This window comes from Schistocerca americana, chromosome 4, assembly GCF_021461395.2.
Source record: "Schistocerca americana isolate TAMUIC-IGC-003095 chromosome 4, iqSchAmer2.1, whole genome shotgun sequence".
Lineage (NCBI taxonomy): Eukaryota > Metazoa > Arthropoda > Insecta > Orthoptera > Acrididae > Schistocerca > Schistocerca americana.
The window spans coordinates 540561633-540580132 of record NC_060122.1 but is presented as its reverse complement, the minus strand read 5'-3'; the positions used below and the strand labels follow the sequence as shown (position 1 = coordinate 540580132).

Genomic DNA, 18500 nt, shown 5'->3' with positions numbered 1-18500 from the left:
TCCATTGTCACAACCGACAAAAAGGAAGTCCCATTCATGCTGTCGTTGCGCGTCAACATTGCTTGGCAACATGCCACACGGGCAGCCATGTGGTCGTCCGTCAGCATTCGTGGCACCCACCTGGATGACACTTTTCGCATTTTCAGGTCGTCATGCAGGATTGTGTGCACGGAACCCACAGAAATGCCAACTCTGGAGGCGATCTGTTCAACAGTCATTCGGCGATCCCCAAAACAATTCGCTCCACTTTCTCAATCATGTCGTCCGACCGGCTTGTGCGAGCCCGAGGTGGTTTTGGTTTGTTGTCACACGATGTTCTGCCTTTATTAAACTGTCACACCCACGAATGCACTTTCGACACATCCATAACTCCATCACCACATGTCTCCTTCAACTGTCGATGAATTTCAATTGGTTTCACACCACGCAAATTCAGAAAACGAATGATTGCACACTGTTCAAGTAAGGAAAACGTCGCCATTTTAAGTATTTAAAACAGTTCTCATTCTCGCCACTGGCGGTAAAATTCCATCTGCCATACGGTGCTGCCATCTCTGGGACGTATTGACAATGAACGCGGCCTCATTTTAAAACAATGCGCATGTTTCTATCTCTTTCCAGTCCGGAGAAAAAAAATTGGAGGCCTTAGAACTTGAATGCACCTCGTACAGGTTTCAAGGTAGAAATGAGCACCTTAGCAAGGAAACAAATGAGCTCACTCACTTTCAAACTTGGTGAATATTTCCTGGGCAAAAATGCCCGTTATTTCAGTGACAAAACTGCAGGTTGTTAGACTTGCAAACTCAATATTGTGCTTTAGTTGTGGTGACAATCAGATATTGTGGCTCGAAATAACACTTCACATTCAACATAACTAGAAAAAATAATATACTCTCTAACACAAAAACAAATGCAATCAAGTCTTGTTTGCTAGGTAACCAAATAAATGAAAAAACAAAGAAAGCCATGGCTGTCACTTGTTATCACTACACAGCTTCCTTTGGGAAAGCGGAGCAATGTCCTCGATTGATGCCCAAGTGCCATCCATGAACTGCAGCAGGAAGTGTACCTGTCATCCACAATGGTTTTGACACTGAGTCAGAGTCGGTGAAGGTTCTGGTAGAGGCTGCTTGGTGACAGGTAGAGGTTTCATCTGGTTGAGAGTTGTGGGTGTGAACATCCTTGTATGGCAAATGCTGGTGGCTTTACTCTGTCAATGGGAGCAGTGTTCATCTTGCTGTTTACAAGGATTTTGAGTGTTTTTTCACCTCCATTAATGAAATGAAGGGTACCAGGTGTCAGTGAGGGTTGTGTCAGCGGCAGTTTGTTCGCAACATTACATGTGTACAGTAAAATAACTCTCAATGTTCGAAGGATTGTGGAGTACAAAAGCATGATGCTTGTCGTGACCAGATCTGCATAATCCTTCCTCTGAGGTGGGCAGTGAATTCTGGTGTATTAGTGCTGTCCATCAAAAATGCACGTGGATGGGTGAGCTCACTGGGAAGCTGTAGAACTTCCTCATGTACTAACTCTGCTGGTGAGACATCCAACTCCAGTTTGCACACATTGTGTAGGACGAGCAAAACCAATGGTAAGGCTGATGTCCATTTTGATTCATGGTACAGTAGCGCGGCTTTAAGCGACCGGTGCCAGCATCTAGCATTCCATTACTGTCAGGGTGGTAACTTCTTCTGTGGCGCACAGTGCTGGGAAATTAATCAGTTGGGCAAATAGAGTGGTTTTGAACTGCTGTCTTCTGTCGTTATGTGGAGTTGGCTCCCAAAACAAGAGATCCAGTGCAACACAAGTGCAGTGGCTAGTGTCTCAGTAGAAATGTTATCCACCAGTATGGCTTCCGCCCAGCATGTAAAAGGGTCTGTTACTGTCAGTAGGTAATGTTGTCCTCCTGAAGGAGGCAGTGGACTTAATACATCAAAATGAACATATGCAAATCATGCTGCTGCTCTGGAAAATTTCCTATTGGCACAGGAACATGGCAAGATTCCTTGCTGCACTGGAATTGTATGCATACGGGAGCCAGGTTCAACAATCCTTTTGTATTCCAGGCCACACAAAATTGCTAGCTACTAGTTTAATTGTTGCCCTCAAGCTGGGGTGGCGTAAGTTATGTAATCTTTCAAAGACTTGCTTACATAGTGCCAAAGGAATGAATGAGTGAGTTTTCCCATACAAAATCTTGCAGTACAACTTCTCATTTGAGGCTGGACCATCAACAAGGTTAAGTTGAAGACCAGATGTAGTATCTTTTAAAAAATCCTGGAATTCCCGGTCAGAATCTTGTGCTTGAGCTATCTGCCTTAAGTCCACCGTCATCATGATACTGCTCACCCAGGACAGGCAGTCTGCCACTACAGTGACAATTCCTGATATATGTATCAATGGTGAATTGTGCTCTGAATTCTAGCTAACTGTATTGTCTTGGGGAACATTCATTATCATTTTGTTGAAAGGCACACATTAGGTGTTCATAGTTTGTATAAATAATGAAATCTCTCACTTCCAATTGTTTAATGAATTCGTAAACTGCCAACTGCCAATAGCACTCCATTGTTGCTGAGCCGCAGAGTGTTTTAGTGAAAAGAATGCAGGAGGCTGCCAGAACTCCATGGAATCTTCAATTTTTTAGCAGTTTCCAGCCATGGAATGCTGAAAATAGCTTTGACTTCCTCCGGTAATGGCAGATCTGGCTGTAGAAACAAGATAGCCTAAAAAGGTAATCTCCGCCCGGCCAAAAACATATTTTGAGGTGTTCAGCACTGCTCCGTACTTGTCAAAACGTTTAAGTATCTCAATCAGGTCCTGTTTGTGTTCATCTGAGGGTTGCTGAAAAAATGATTATATCGCCAAGACATGCGAAGCAATACTGCAAGCCTTGTAAAACTGAATCTATAAATCTCAGCCATGTTTGAGCAACATTTCTCAATCCGAATGCTATAAACGGGCTTTTTGAAAAGTCCAAACAGCGTTACAACAGCCATTTTCCAAATACATCTCTCAGTTACAGCAATCTGTACATATGTTTTTGTGCAATCTAGTTTGCTAAATCCATTTTCCCCACATTATACATAATTATAATATCTCAACAGAGAACCAGTGTGGTGATCCTGTATTGTCATAATGACCATGCTGAATTGTTCACTGTTGATCTAAATGTGGGCGACAATCAAGATCCACTAGTCGGGTGAACGGTGCATTTCTTCAACCTTGTATCAAATTATTCTTTGGCAATGGCATATCAGTCAGGGGTAAGAAGCCCAGGCCTGCAAGAAATCAGTAGGCCTGCAGCAATGTTGATATAATGTACAGTGTTGTGACACACCTTATGTGGGACCCCAGGAGGCTTCGTGATGCCAGGAAACTGTTCTATATGATACCAAGAAACTGTTATAGAGGTCCATTGTACCCATTGCCCTTTGACTGGATCAATTTGGCATCGCATACTGCCACGCTACAATGGAAACCATCAGCAGATAGTCTGGTGACACAGTCTATTAGATGAGCATTGGCAAAGTTCAGCAGCAGACGATAATGTGCTAAAAATCTGGTTTGGTTACAGCCAACACAGTGAAATTTCACACCATGGAGCATCGAGGTGTCAGGTCCAGCTCAGTGTGTTGCATTCCGTGTCCACGTCGCAATGGTTCAATTATTAAGCCCAAAAGACAAAGCGAGGTGGCTGATTGGTATTTGTGTCGTCACTGGGTCCATGGCAAAATACTTAGGTTGTAACCTGTGTCCACCAAAAACTTGCATTCTGTCTTATGGTCTGTGATGGAAGAGGTGCAAGGATGGCGACTGGCTATCTGGAACAATTAATTCAACATGTTATATACCACTGAGGTAGATACATGAAGAGGTTCACTTGGGTGTTTGGTCTCCAAACTTCTTGTGGAACCAACTCAGGTCTGCCCAGGCTGAATAGTCGGCTGCTGGGAAGTTCGCTGATGTACAACTTCTCCATCTTCCCGAACCGTCCTCCGTATTTCTGGTTGGAGAGCAGTTCACCCATCTCCTTACTCAGCTTGTCAAGTTTGTTCAAAAGACTGTCATAATCTGCTCAGGTTACCATTGAGGAGCTATTACATGCCATCATACTTCCTGTACAGGAGGTCTGTATGATTGTGTTCTGAATCCTGTGTGCCAGATCCGTTACGGCATCAAGTGACATCTCCGTTTGTAATGCTATAGTGGCCTTCACCTGTGCTGGCAGATGCCTACTCTAAAATGTACAAAGTAACAAATTGGGCACTATGCATGCATCAACCTTGCTCCTTTAATGACAGAGGTACTGGGATGATTTCCTGCCGGTGACATTCTCTTGTGCGAGAACCTGCCACACACGTTTCTCCTGAGAAGCAGACACTCTTCAAATTAACTTCGTGCATTAATCTGTATCCAGAGGACAAGTTGTAATATTATGTTGCTGAACTTCGTGCTGCAGCAAAGAGAAAGCATTTGACAGTGCTCCTAGTGGCCAGTGTGTAAACCCTGTTGATGTCTGCCAAACAACAAGCTGATCATCTGACATTCGGTGTGGCAGTCGCTCGTCATCACTACATTTCTTTAAAATAGTGCAATGTGGTGGCATTACCACAAAAATTAACATTTATGCCTCATTATGAGTAATATGTATAGCAAATAAACTTAAACATATACTGAGGTGACGAACTTCATGAGAAACATCCTAATGCTGTGTCGGACCTCCTTTTTCCTAGTTTAATGCAGCAATTCAACATAGTACAGACTCAACCAAGTCATTGGAAATCCCCTGCAGAAACACTGATCCATGCTGCCTCACCAAGCCACGCTGCCTCTATAGCAATCCGTAATAGATATTTGGCTGTTTTACGGAAATAGTCTTACATGGTTAATTATATCTTTTTATGCTCATAACATGCTTTTTTCATCTTGAATTTCATTATTCTTTCATAAAAATGGAAGTGAAATTCAAATAATTTGAAAGCCTGCTAAAATGATCCATTTGAGACGCGTGATGTCATTGGATAGCTTGTTTCTCTTCCACCCAAAAATTTCCACTCAAAGGCCAATAGGTTCTAACCACTGCTTTGGTATCAGTTTTATTTCTAGTACGAACTGCTGGCCTGTCATAGCACAAAAATACAATAAAAAACTTAAATTCTCGATTTTAGAAATGACTAACACTGCTGAAAACAATCTTTTGATTTGGTATTGGTTACCATCGAACAAGTGCAACATCATCTTTCATGAAGTTTTATTGTAGTTAATTCTTCAATTAAAATGAACTGTACTTTCCCTCTGACATGCTTAGGCAATCAGCTAATTCATACGTCAACCACTTAATACCATTTCATGCACTTTCTTAGCGTTTTCATTGTGGTTGGACATGGCAAATCTTTCAGTTGGATTCCCTTACAGAGATGTATGGTCTGTATCTAATTCAGTTAACCCTCTCTTATTTGTTAAAAATAAAGCAGCAGGCTGCTTGTAAAACTTGATCAAAAGCATACAAAAACCATTTTATGATGATGTGGTATTCAAGTTTATCCATTTCAGAATGCACAGTGGTAACTTTAAAAGCTATATAAATAAAAGCACATCGAATTAACACACAGCTTACATTACAGTGTGCCAAACACTAACAACATAAACATGGTTTCAATTACATGAACAACACTATTGACATGCTGAGAAATTTCTGCTTGCCCTCAGATTCATCCTCAATAAACAATACCTGGAGATTAGCGAGATGCAAAGCAATGATTGCAGACTGATATGACAGGTAGTGCACTTGTGCAGATGTAGCTGCTTGAGACAACAGAGAAAGGGCTGTTGCTGGTGGCTGCAGCTCAGCAGCCAGTATCAATGCACGAACTTTGAGTGCAGGGCAGCTACGAGGCTCATCAAAGTCTGATGTTAGTAGCGGTTGTTCTAGTACGTGTGACAACCATCTGCTAGCTGTTGGCAGATCTCCTCTTGCAACTAGGAGTTCTGCCCTCCTGCAAGTTTGATTGAAAAACAATTAATTCTATCAAATGGACAATTTCTTTAAGAATGCTATAAAATTAGGAGACAGAATTGCTGGCCATTACTTACCTTCAGCAGAACTGTCTGTACTGCCAATATACATATATAAATGTGCATAACTATCGTAGTTTTCAGAACTAATAGTTCCTTTCTTGGGCAGGGGAGAGGGATAGACTTGGAAGGATTAAAAAGGAAGACATGTCATTCAGACCCCAAGATGAGAGGAGTTCATTGTTATTTATCTCACATACTTAATGAAAACATGTGCTTAAACTCCACTACACAGTAAAGCGAAATGAAGTTAGCTTCAGTCTCCAATATAATGGTTGGCAAACAAACATAATTAAAAATACATAAAAAAACTAAAACAAAAAGAAAAGCCGCACATGCTCACTGCTAAAATTCTTCAAAGGCAGATCAACACTATCACAATAGAATGTAAGTCCGATAACCACATTATCTAACAAACTTAAGTGTTAACCAGCATTGAAATGAACAGAGTCCAACTAGCAAGTGAGTTGAAGTTAAACTCAGTGTAAATAATTCAAAGTCCGATCCAGCTTAACAAGCCATAAAGTTTCACTCAACTACTCATGAATAAAATCAGAGTCCTCAACACTGCAGACTTTTCTAAGTCCCAAGGAACTATTGTGGAAGATATCTAAGTATTTAGACCAACATCTTGGAAAAACTTTTAAGTTCCAAAAGCAGGCAGCTGCACCAGTACCCAAACTAGAAACACCATTCAGAATAGTGCAAAAGAGGCAAGATGGCCATCATCTTATATAAAACTGGCACCCCTTCTGCACAAATACCAAGTATCTATGTCATGTAACAACTCAAGAACAATTACCAGCCTTGTTTTACAATTCTTTATACAATAGTGCTCTTTTAAATCTGGATGTGACATAAGATGCGCACAACACATCTGAACAAAATGACATATCGTACTCTGCTCTACATAAAATAGCTTGTCCCCAAATTAAACAAATACATATTTTTATTCCAGCAGTCAAATTAAGTTCATGCTCTCTATATCTTTAATAATTATGGTATATATACATATGGCACCTCTCTCTTACAGGAATTGACAATTAGAAATACCAGTCACATAAATCGTATAAACTAAATGTTGTTGCTGATGTTTTTGACATCTGCCCACACGTACTGCCATGCTGATAATGAAACTGTTTTGGTTTGTAACTTGTGCCAATTTGAAGCAACAGTTCACTTAAAATTTCTATCACAGGTTAAAGAATATGTAACTAGCTCAGATGTTTATCAATGAAGACTACTATCTGATCGATTGATCTCTTTCGTGCAAGAAAATTAAAAAAGTTATTAATTAGTTACTGAATTTACATTAAAAGAACCTCCTCAGCACTGTAAGGCTAAGCGCAACTTGAGACACGTTTAGCATGTGAGACATGGCATGACACTGCGGTGTGATGTGCACGTTCTGCACATCCCGTGCTGGTCCTGCATACACAGAGATGTGTACACATTCTTTGCATGCAGCAGTTTGTGATGCACTGTGCTGGCAGAATCGAATCGCACCCACCCTGTAATCTTCCTCAAAACATGATACAGAAACTATCCAGTAAAAATATTTGATATTTCGATTGCTCCTAGCATTGTGCGTCAGTTTCGTGGTGAAGCACTCATCATTTCACTAATGGTCATACTTATTGTGATATACCCCATATTACACCATATGTTGCTCTCTTTGAAATTTAGTTGACAAATTGAATTTTTCTTGAGACTTGGGAGGATGTGTCTATCCACCTCCAATATCGAGAAAGAGGATCGTATGTAGCGCATTCATTCCTGATCACATGCCCGCAAGAATGAAATATTCATAACATCCCCGCAAGAATGAAATATTCATAACATCCCTATCTCCTAAACCACATGAGATGTAGATATGAGATTTTCGCAAATGATAGCACACAAGGAGGAGAACATTTTGCCAGATTGTTAACACAGAATATTCTTATATATGACAATATAACAGAAGTTGTAATTTTTATTTTATTTTTTCCTCTCCAGTGACTGTAACTTTTTAAGAGTCATGGTTAGCCGGTGAAATGAGAATTTCCTAGCATGAAAATAAACATGAAATTTCTTCTCTTACATTACAGCAAACTGACACAATGAGGTTTCCTGCAATCTATTGATCTCTCTCATCATCAACTGCTTGTTTAATGAGACAATCCGTTTCAGAATTTTGTCACAATAGCTGCTGCAAGAAACACAATTGAACCTGGCAACAAGAGAAATGTAGCTGTCACTCATAATTGGTGACGCTTCCTCAAGTGAAAAAAAGGTTAAAAATTCACACAAAAATAAATTACCAATTTTGTTGCAATTTTGCTTGAATCCCCATAACCTATCGTATTTTTAACACTGAATGACTGGAATGGAAACTTACCAAAATACTGAGAATAGTAAACAATTGCTCTATTGAAAGAAAAAGAAAAAAAAAAAAAAAAAAAAAAGGATAAGAAAGAAAAAACACGCGACGGACAGCATACAGCCAGCAGCCGAGAATCGTGTGCTCGAGGGGAATGCGGAAGCTAGCCAGATGTGCCTCGCGTGGGGAAGAGTTCATGTCATTCGAAAAAACATTGTTGTGAATGTAGGCCTGCCTTTTAAGCAATACAGTTCAGTAAATTATTTACGTCATACCTCCAGACTCTTCCAGGACGCTTCATACTTTCGGAATAATATCGACCGCATTCCACATTTGTGCAGCCTATGTGCAGCCTATTGTGTCATTAATTTATCAATGATGATACTGTGTATGCAACCAGTTAAATGTTTTTTTTCTCTACATTAAACACCAATTAAAACAATGTCATTCAGGTGGGTGGGTTTTGCAACTGTTTTTAGCTTACAGTGAAAAAGTGATTTCTGCATGCATGTAGTATGAGGTCTCATTACATTCAAATCCAAGAAGTCACAGTGAAACTCATATTCTTCAGATTTTGGACGTTTTTTTGAACAAGTGCAAAGGGGATACATCCATGGAAATTCCCACTTTTCAAATTTTTGTCATCAGTACAGGCAGCATCTTAACATGAATGTTTCACTATATAATGTTCAAAATTTCCAGTCTTGCTTCTTGATCACATGATTTTATAATATTACTTCCTATTTCACTACCCTCATGATGAACTGTCTGTTCCTTTTTGCAATTTCAAGACATTGCGGATGCAAAACATATAATGCCAGTGGCTAATGGCTCACCAGTCACTAGATTGTGCACTGTTCTTGACAAAGAAAACAATAACAAAATAAAACTACAAAATTGTACATATATAAATAACTGGAAAATATAAGGAACTAATGAAAAAAGATGGAGTGCTTAAATGGCGAAAAACAAAACACTACTCTGTGACAATAAAAAATCAGTACACAGAAAGGTTATATTTTTTGGATGGCCAATACTACCACTGTCCATAAGTGCCATGACGAAGTGAGTATATAGCAGGATTGCTTTCCCCCTCCCCGCCTCACCTCCCACGAACTACTGTCTAGTTACAAAAATGCATGCTGGGCCGCGCCACACAAACGTTATATACATCTCAATTTGCTCCTAGTGTGACTTCTTTCACACATTATCTCCACAGCATATCTACATAGTCACAGATTAGAGTGTCATTCATCTCTTTGTGACTGTAGCCAGAAGGGTGTGACATCATATACTGGTGGGCACAGATTTGATAGTTCCACATATCCCCAGCCATGCCACTGCATGGCCGCCACCACCACCTGCAGTGCCATACTAGCCTTCATGCCACAGCATGTGTAATTCAACTGCTGCACTCAAAAACAATTGCTCCAGCTCAGTTTATAGCACGTTGTGTCACAATGTCAAAGTGTTAATTTAGTGAAACACACAACAGAAGTAACAATGAAAATGTTGGAGAGTGGTTGTGTGGTGGAAAATAACATTGAGTACGCATTGTTCCATTTAATCCTGATAGCAGTTGTAGTGACAGGATGGATGACAATAGTTGTGGTGTATTTTGTACCATAGCTTCACTTGTGCTCATATACTTTTTTTCTTATTTAATAGATTATTCTTGCTTTGAAACATTTACACGGTGTATACGTGGACAAGGGGGAAAAAAAATTCCCGGATCTCCCGGTTAAAAATACACTTTCTCCCGGGCAAAAATACACTATTTCTGTGTTAAGTGACAGTATACGTTCCCCTCGGAGCAGTAAAATTTATCAATCATTTGAATGGTTATGGTTTTATACAGTGGCTTAGAATTTCCCAGCACTTTAGAAAACGAAACTCTGGGAGGAAAACCATGTTTTGGAACGTTCTTTAATGTGCAGCAACATATATGCTGCGTATTTTTGTATTACGAAAGTATAAATTCAAATTGCACCAAAAACCGCATGTTACTTTCCGAAACATTGAAATCGAGATTGCGATGCACTTTCGTAAGCCAGTCATAGCTCATGTCACGTGATCTCGCTAGCCGATGACAGCGGATATTCATAGCATAGGTAACGTGATGTAGTCAAGCCAACAGCATCACAGTAGCGCAAACACACAAACAGGGAAAGTTAATAGTTTAAATTAATATACACCGTGTTTCGACAGGAAAAGCGAAGTTTTCATTTTTATATTTGTCGCAAAGATTAATAAGCTACAAGAGAAACTAAGCTTTCACATATATTGTTGATCTTTCTTGCGCGTTTTACACTTTAAGACATCACATAAATGTGCCAGTAAAATGTTTAATACCAACATAAATCTCTGATCTTCTGGGATCTAAATTCTTCTAAATGGCTTGTCATCAAAGAGTTGATTTTTAAATGAGAGTCAAACGCTCTGTGGTTTAAGTAATTCATCGTACATTCTCGCACATAATTCACCTTCGGAAAAGGAAATTTACTTTGAAAATAACCAGGGTGTATACGGGGACAAGGAAAAAAATTCCCGGATATCCAGTTTAAAAAAAATATGCTTTTTCCCGGGCGAAAACACACTTTTTTTGTGCTAAGTGACAGTAGGTTTTCCGTAGATTTTCCCTCGGAACTGTAAAACTTATCAATCCTTTGAATGGTTAACGTTTTATACCATCGCATAGAACTTCCCGGAAAAAAAAGGGGGAGAAGTTTTGGAAAGACCTTTGATTTGCAGCAACATATACGTTGCATATTTACTTATTACGAAAGTATAAATTCGAATTGCATCAAACACAGCGCGTTAGTTTCCGGAGCGTTGAAACCGAGGTTGCGATGTCCTTTTGTAAGCGAGTCATATCTCAAGCCACGAGATCTCGTCAGCCGATGACAGCAGCTATTCAGAGCATAGGACACGTGTTATAGTCAGCCAATAGCAAGATCACTGGTTACATAGCGCGAACACCCAAGAGGAAAAGTTAAGTTTACATTAATGTACACAATACCGTATATCTACAAGAAAAGCTAAGCTTTCACATATAATGTTAGTCTCTAATATTAACACGCTACAACATAAGCTAAGCTTTCACATGTAATATTGATCTTTTTTTGCGTGTGTTATACTTTAAGACACATCACACAAATGTGCCAGTAAATTTAAAATTATGACATAAATGTCTCGGCTCGAAATTCTTTTAAGTGGCTGGTCCTCAAACTGTTCAGTTTCGAACGCTCTGTGATTTTGATATCCATCCCACTTTTTTACACGTAACATAATTCATCTTGCGTAAAAAGAAATTTACTTTGAAAGTAACGCTTTTCTAACTACCGTTCGCAATACTATTCGAAGACTGTTAGAAATAGGTTCGATTTACCAGTTGCCAGAGAGCGCCAGAAAACAGGCATTATTGTGCGTGTGCAACTGCAGTGGTGTAGGAAGCCCGCATGTTCGTGTGTATAAAGCACTACGAGCTTACATTACACCATAAAAGAAACAGCCACAGAAATCCGTTTTGTTTTCATTTGACGTGGGAGCTGTACACGAAGAGAAGCAGCTAAATCACTTAACGTAAACACGGGTCACGTGGAGGTTAACCCCCTCCCCACTACAACTCAGACAACTCTGTGCGAGCTTGAATCTGGCAGCTAGTGCGCGCGAGAAAAATTTTTCTCGTTTGCATCTGGCTGCTTGCTGCTACTACTACCCATACAGCCAACAGCCAAACTTCAAGTAGCGGGAGAAGGTACAGCTTAATACGCGAGTCAAATGCGCATGCGCAACAGACCACTGGCAATTGGTCAAACGAACCTAATGTGAACAGTTGTGACGTCATGCTCATAGCAAGCAGTTTATTGTTACGAAGAATTACAGTCCGCGCCCAACGGCCTTTGACATATTTTTGCTATTTGCAGAGGCTTGTGCGTGCACGGTTTTTTTTGTTGTTGTAAATTGCACACTTCCTTTGCCACTAAAGTTTTATTTTTATCCCTCTCGTTTATATTTTATTGCTGCAGTATCATTCTCCAGTAGCAGGATACAATAACATTCTTAGCTAGAAAATCAAAATTACTAAAATTTAACTGAAAGCTAAAACAATGAAAAATTCCCGGGTTTTTCCCGGTTGTCCCGGGTCGTATACACCCTGATAACGCTTTTCAAACCACAATTCGCAATATTTTCCCGAGATCTGTTACAAATAGATTTGTTCCATCAGTTGCCAGAGAGTGCCACAAAAGAGGCATCCCCGCGCTTGCGCAGTTACAATGACGTAGGGAGCCCTTATGTTAGTTTGTGCAGTAGCGGGATAGTGATATCCTTTGTTGGATTATCAGTTCTTACCAGCCAAAATTACAAAACACTAATTGAAAATTAAAACAAAACACAAATTCCCAGGTTTTTCCCTGTTTTCTCCCGGATAATAAAAATTCCCGGGTATTTCCCTAATCTCCCGGTTTTCCCAGGTCGTATACACCCTGATTTATAGTTTGTAGCTAAACGCTCCTCTTAGTTGTCCTTTTCCTCTAAAGTATAATTACAATACTGATGAACTCATTGCAGTTACAGATTCAGCTCCTACTACCCTTACCACAACTGAACTTGCAAGCCAGGTGAAGCAGAGATAAGATATTAAACTAGCATTCAGGTTGGTAGGTCAAATTCTAGCCTGGCCATATAGATTAAGGTTTTCCATGCTTTCCCTAAATCACTTAGGTGAATGACAGAATGGTTCCTTTGAAAAGGATGTGACTCATTTCCTTCCTCTATCTCCATCTCTAACAATCTTGTCATCAAAGGGATGTTAAATCATTCTTTCAGTACTGAAATACCTATTTCCATCAAAGACGGCAGCGACAAAACACTGTAAGTATTTTTTTTTTTCATCTGTAGTGTATGTGCAGTTACAAATCATAAGAACATGGCAGGCTGCAACCCAGACAGCACCACACTTCTCTGTTGCTGCTACCTGTCAATCAGAAGGTCTTTTTTTCTTCCTTTTTTCAATCTTAAGTATGAACCTTGATTTGGGACACTGCTGGCTCATTTGCTATGTCTACAGTACTGTACTAAGTGCTTTGCTGAACTGTTTTTACTACATTAAGCCCAGTGTGGAAATGTTAGAATGGAATTACCTTATGCCATGTGGATATGACAGATGGCTACAGGGTGGAAAGTTATTTTTATGAGATGTGGCACATCTCATTCAATGTGGCTTATACTACAGTAGTGAAATCATTAAAAATAGAATCTCACATTGATATTCTTTCAGTCTAATGAAGCACTAGCAAACAAATCTCAGTCTATAACTAAACCATCACTGACCTTAGTCTGCTTTCCCATTTATTTACTGCTTCTAATTGAGAAACAGCCTGCTCAGCTTCCTGCCATTTCCCTGTGTGCATTGCTCGTGTGAAAGTTAAAATTTGTTCTGAAAATATCCATGCGTGAGATATTGGCTCATGCGGAAAATTTTCACGGGCAAAATCGAGTAGTAATGTTGCAACATTATACTCTCCCTGAAAATATTTGAACAGTTATGTAGGTTAATTTTAATACAAGTGGTTTAAGAAAGAATCTTATATTTTTGCACTGAAATTTCAGAAGCAAGGAGATTTAATTACCTGTTCTGTGAGAAAATTTATGACATTGCAGACTGCCAAACATGTGCCTTCACCACTGTAAGACTGAACGCCTTGGGCTGGATGAGACATATTCAGATGTAAAAGAAGCTGGCTTGAAATTAGAGTCATTTCAGTTTTACCATAAAGACACCAAAGTCCAGCTTTCTGTGCATAGCTGTTTGCTATTAAATCAATGATTGAATGTTGATAGTTCAGGACATCACTTTTCATGAGCAGCTGTTAATTATTAGACAAAACATAAAAAGTTTTCCTTTGGAATATATTGAACTTATATTAAAAGAAGATGTTTACAATAGCACAGGCTTATTAACATTGTTAGTAACTAGGTGAATCAATCAAAGAATGGAAACACCACTGAATGGCAGACAGAAACATTAAAATTACACAAACTTCTTTTCAACCTTTTGATACTGCACAGTGATTTTTTTATTTTTATTTTTTAACAATGGGTTTCAGATGGATATGTAAAATAATTATGTCTATTATGGGGGATACAAGAAACAGAATACCAGGAAACATGTACAAGACCGATTTTTGGCTAGATGCAGGAGGACTTTGGAAATTGGCTGAATTACAAGTAGCAAGGATGCACAATGACATCCAGGGGAGGACAAGAAGGGAGAGAGAATTGTGGGATAATGTATACCTTTTATAAATAAGTAAGATGACATCATCAGTTTACAGGGGATAGGAATCTCTGAATAAGGAGGTGAACTTCAGTATCAGAATTTCACAATAACTGTGAAATAATCAAGCCATCAGCTGAATTACTTTTATTATTGTTAGTAATAATGGGCGAGCCAGCCTAGAAATTTTCTGAGGCAACAGACCCACAGAGCTTTAAAAATGCTGAACATTCAATACTTACATGGGGTTGTTGGCAATGGTAAAAAATGGGGGAGAGAGGGGGGGGGGGGAGAAACAGGGGAGAGAGGGAGGGGGGGGGGGGGGGAGAGAGAGAGAGAGAGAGAGAGAGAGAGAGAGAGAGAGAGAGAGAGAGAGAGAGAGAGAGAGAGAGCGAGCGAGCTAGCTTGAGTGTCAATTTCAGAACTAACTTCATTAAGCAGCTTATCACTTGGTTTCATGGGGCTGAGTGGGTCCAGTTCCTGAACATCCAATGCGGAAAATTCTGAGGTGATCACAGAGAATCAAACACCAATCACTAGACGTTATAGGTGGGCAATGAGAAAGTAAGAATGTCTTATAACTTTTAATTTGGTTTTTAATGTTACTAATGGTCGATTTGAGTTTTTATGCTTAAGGAGGTTTTCTCGAGTAAATGCTACAGCAGATGGTGACCCACAAATCAGTTAATGAGATGGAGGAGCAGGCCTGTGAAGACCACCGAGTAAATATACATGAACAGCATAATGACTGTAATGCCACAGTAAATGGAAGTTGATTTTGCTTTACTGTTTGTCAGAAGAAAAGCAAAATTTATAAATGGAAATTGATTTTGCTTCAGTGTTTGTCAAAAGAAAAGTAAAATTTATAAAACCTGAGAACTTTTTTATTAGAATTTTCACTTCATCAAAGCATTTAACCAACAATTTCATGAACAAAAGTAAGTAGTTAAAGGTTCTATTATGTAATGGAGATGGGGAAGGGAAAGGAACACATTTTGCTTGCTGATTATCTTGCATATTGTAGAAACTAACTGGAATCTTTCACACGGCAAAGACGTGAGTGTAGCTTAACAGGGGAGTGAGCAGAATCTGAAGCTCTTGTAACGAAAAAGTGCAAGAAAGTGATTATAAACATGATTCAGGATGATATATGTTGATTCCAAGGGATTCACTTAGAAACCATTTACAGTACATCTGGCTCACTAAGCTCGATGAAGAATTGAATATTGAAAGCAACACAATAAGCTTTACTAATACCTTCAGTAGCAAGAACAAGTATGGTCTGGATCAAACATGAATGCAACAAAACAGACAGAGAGACAAGAAAATTTTATTCTATAGGAATAAAAGATGTAAACTGAAAAACTGTAATGTTTAAACCGTGGCCACTTGAGGAAAAGGGTGAGGCAGTATAGTGAACACCCACTGACCTGTTACTGCCCCACAGATGCTACAGTGAACCTCTTTTACGAAGGTGGGAACTATCTATACTGAGCAAGAAAGAACTGACAAATAACAAATGACAAAAACAGAACCCAAATTATAGCAATTAACAGTGACCAACATGGGACTGCAAGATTGAAGAGAGCCTGGTGACAAAAATTATTATAGTAGTAGTAAGTGGATGGAATACAAACAATGATCAACGGGTCAGATCGCCACCCACATTTAAGATGACATTTTGATGGCAAACAGACACACAATGAAATTTTTGTCTCTTATAAAACTGGTTATGGAGATATGGGCCCTATGTATTCCATCACAGTGTGGAAAACCCTCATGATATAAAAATTGAGATGGCTGCTCAGGCTCTCTTTAGACCAGGAATTTGCCCCAGTATATGCATGTGTGTCATATAGCAGTGAATGACTGAAGTTGTTATATCAAAATTTTGAGTGTATGTCTGTACATGTAAAGTTTCTACTTTGAAGGATGATATCACATCTCATTCGTTTGTCCACCCGCCATTCCCTTCTTTATTTTTAAGGTGAGCAGTAGTTGCAAATATCTTTATGTTAGTTTAGTTAAAACTAATCTACAGAAGCCCACTGATGCGATTCAATAATTTAGCAGTGTGTAATACAATAGATGAAAGGAATAAAACGTTAAAGTTGAGCCACTGTACGCCATTTGACACTAAAGACAACCAATACGCATAATATTCTTTGAGTGAGGAATTAAAAATTTCAGGAATTTATGCACATTGTTAATGTGAACTAGTTTCATACCAAACCACATTTACTGGGCAGTTTCTCATTTTCTTCCACATCAGACTGTGTGGGGAGAATGAAATTGTTGGAATACTGGCAAATATATACACCACATTTGGTGTATGCTACATATTGTTGCACGAATCAGTAACTATAATCTATACACTGTACAACAACATATGCAGCTGTTTAACTAGTCTGTCCAGAAGCTAAAGCATTTGAGTTAATGAAAGAACTAATAAAAGAGTCTGACATCATGGAAAAGTGATGGACAAAGATTTCCTCTATCAAATATTGAATTTATGCACCAAAACTTAGCATCTAAAACCAACCTTAACATGAAGGGACAAAAAGAAGGGAGACATAAGGGAGGAAGCAAGAATATACATTCAAGGTCAACAAAATTAATGCCTGCAGAATCTCATACTTACTTCAAAAACCAAAGAGGGTTTCCCAGCAGTGACTGCTGCATATTGGGCAAATGACTGGATGCCAAGTGATGTTAGGTAACTTAGAGACAAGTCACTACTTTTTGCTATAGATCGTGCTATTAAAATATCCTGTCAAAAAAAAGACAAAGCAATCATTGCAATCATGCCAGTGTAACAGAAAGTTACTAAAACAAAAACATTTTGCAACTCACAAACCTTATTTTCATCACTCAAATTGTAGAGCCATGCAAGAGCATGTTGCAGACAAATATTATCATTAGCCTCCTGGGCTAACATAATTGCTTCCTTTAGTGCTGACAGTGCCTCTTTCCTACAAAATGGCTGAAATTATTACATGGCATTTACACAAGATTTGTAAGTAAAAATAGAAAGTGAAAAAGTTTCTGCTTTCCTGTTAGTAATTCCAAATTATAATGTACACACACCTATAGCCAAAGTGTGCGTAGAGTATGGTTAAATTCAGAGCAGCAAATCTGAATCCTCTGTTTTTCTCATCTTGGTTATTTGTTTTGCTATCATTTGTATTGGTATTTCTGTCAAAGCAATGAAACAAACTATCAACAGCTCCACAAAATTCATTCACTCGGGCACAGTTCAGGTAACTCAAATAATGCTGCAAATCATTAAAGAAAGATCAGTTTGGCAATTCTAATAATTTGAAAATTAAAAAAAAAGATGAAAAAAATAACATCATTAACCAACATTTACCAAATCTACAATAAAATATTAAACATAAACAAATAAACAGCTATGTATGTATTGCTCTCATTCATCCATTTGGCTTTACAAACACAGCAAGGTTGATAAATCATAATGATCTAGGTTACATAGGTCCTGCCTGCTACTGTAATATACTCAAGTAGAACAATAAGGTCTCTACACTAAATCCATTGTTATTATGAACATTGCTACTGGTATTTGATTTCTTAACTGAGGGCCATGTCCCATACAGTGCAATGCCACTTTGTACTGTTTTATTGTTGTAATTTTTGTTAAATAAATGCTGTTTCTTCAACATAAAAAATTGTGCATCTGTAAAACTGGCCTGCTCAGACTGCTAACCAGAATTACGTTGGATATGTTTGGAGTTTATTAGAAATCTTGTGTACATGTTA

At 38.8% G+C, this 18500-nt stretch overlaps 1 protein-coding gene across 1 annotated transcript in view; it reads right to left on the bottom strand.

Annotated features, from left to right (window-relative positions):
* The window catches only part of LOC124612469 (anaphase-promoting complex subunit 5), a 145203-nt gene that overhangs the window by 26914 nt on the left and 99789 nt on the right, over window positions 1-18500 (bottom strand). The window contains exons 6-11 of the mRNA XM_047140698.1: window positions 17811-17998; window positions 17581-17695; window positions 17365-17493; window positions 14077-14313; window positions 13778-13971; window positions 5738-6002 (exon numbers count right to left, since the gene is read on the bottom strand). Coding sequence (XP_046996654.1) covers window positions 5738-6002; window positions 13778-13971; window positions 14077-14313; window positions 17365-17493; window positions 17581-17695; window positions 17811-17998 — 1128 coding nt within the window. The remainder of the gene's footprint in view (window positions 1-5737; window positions 6003-13777; window positions 13972-14076; window positions 14314-17364; window positions 17494-17580; window positions 17696-17810; window positions 17999-18500) is intronic.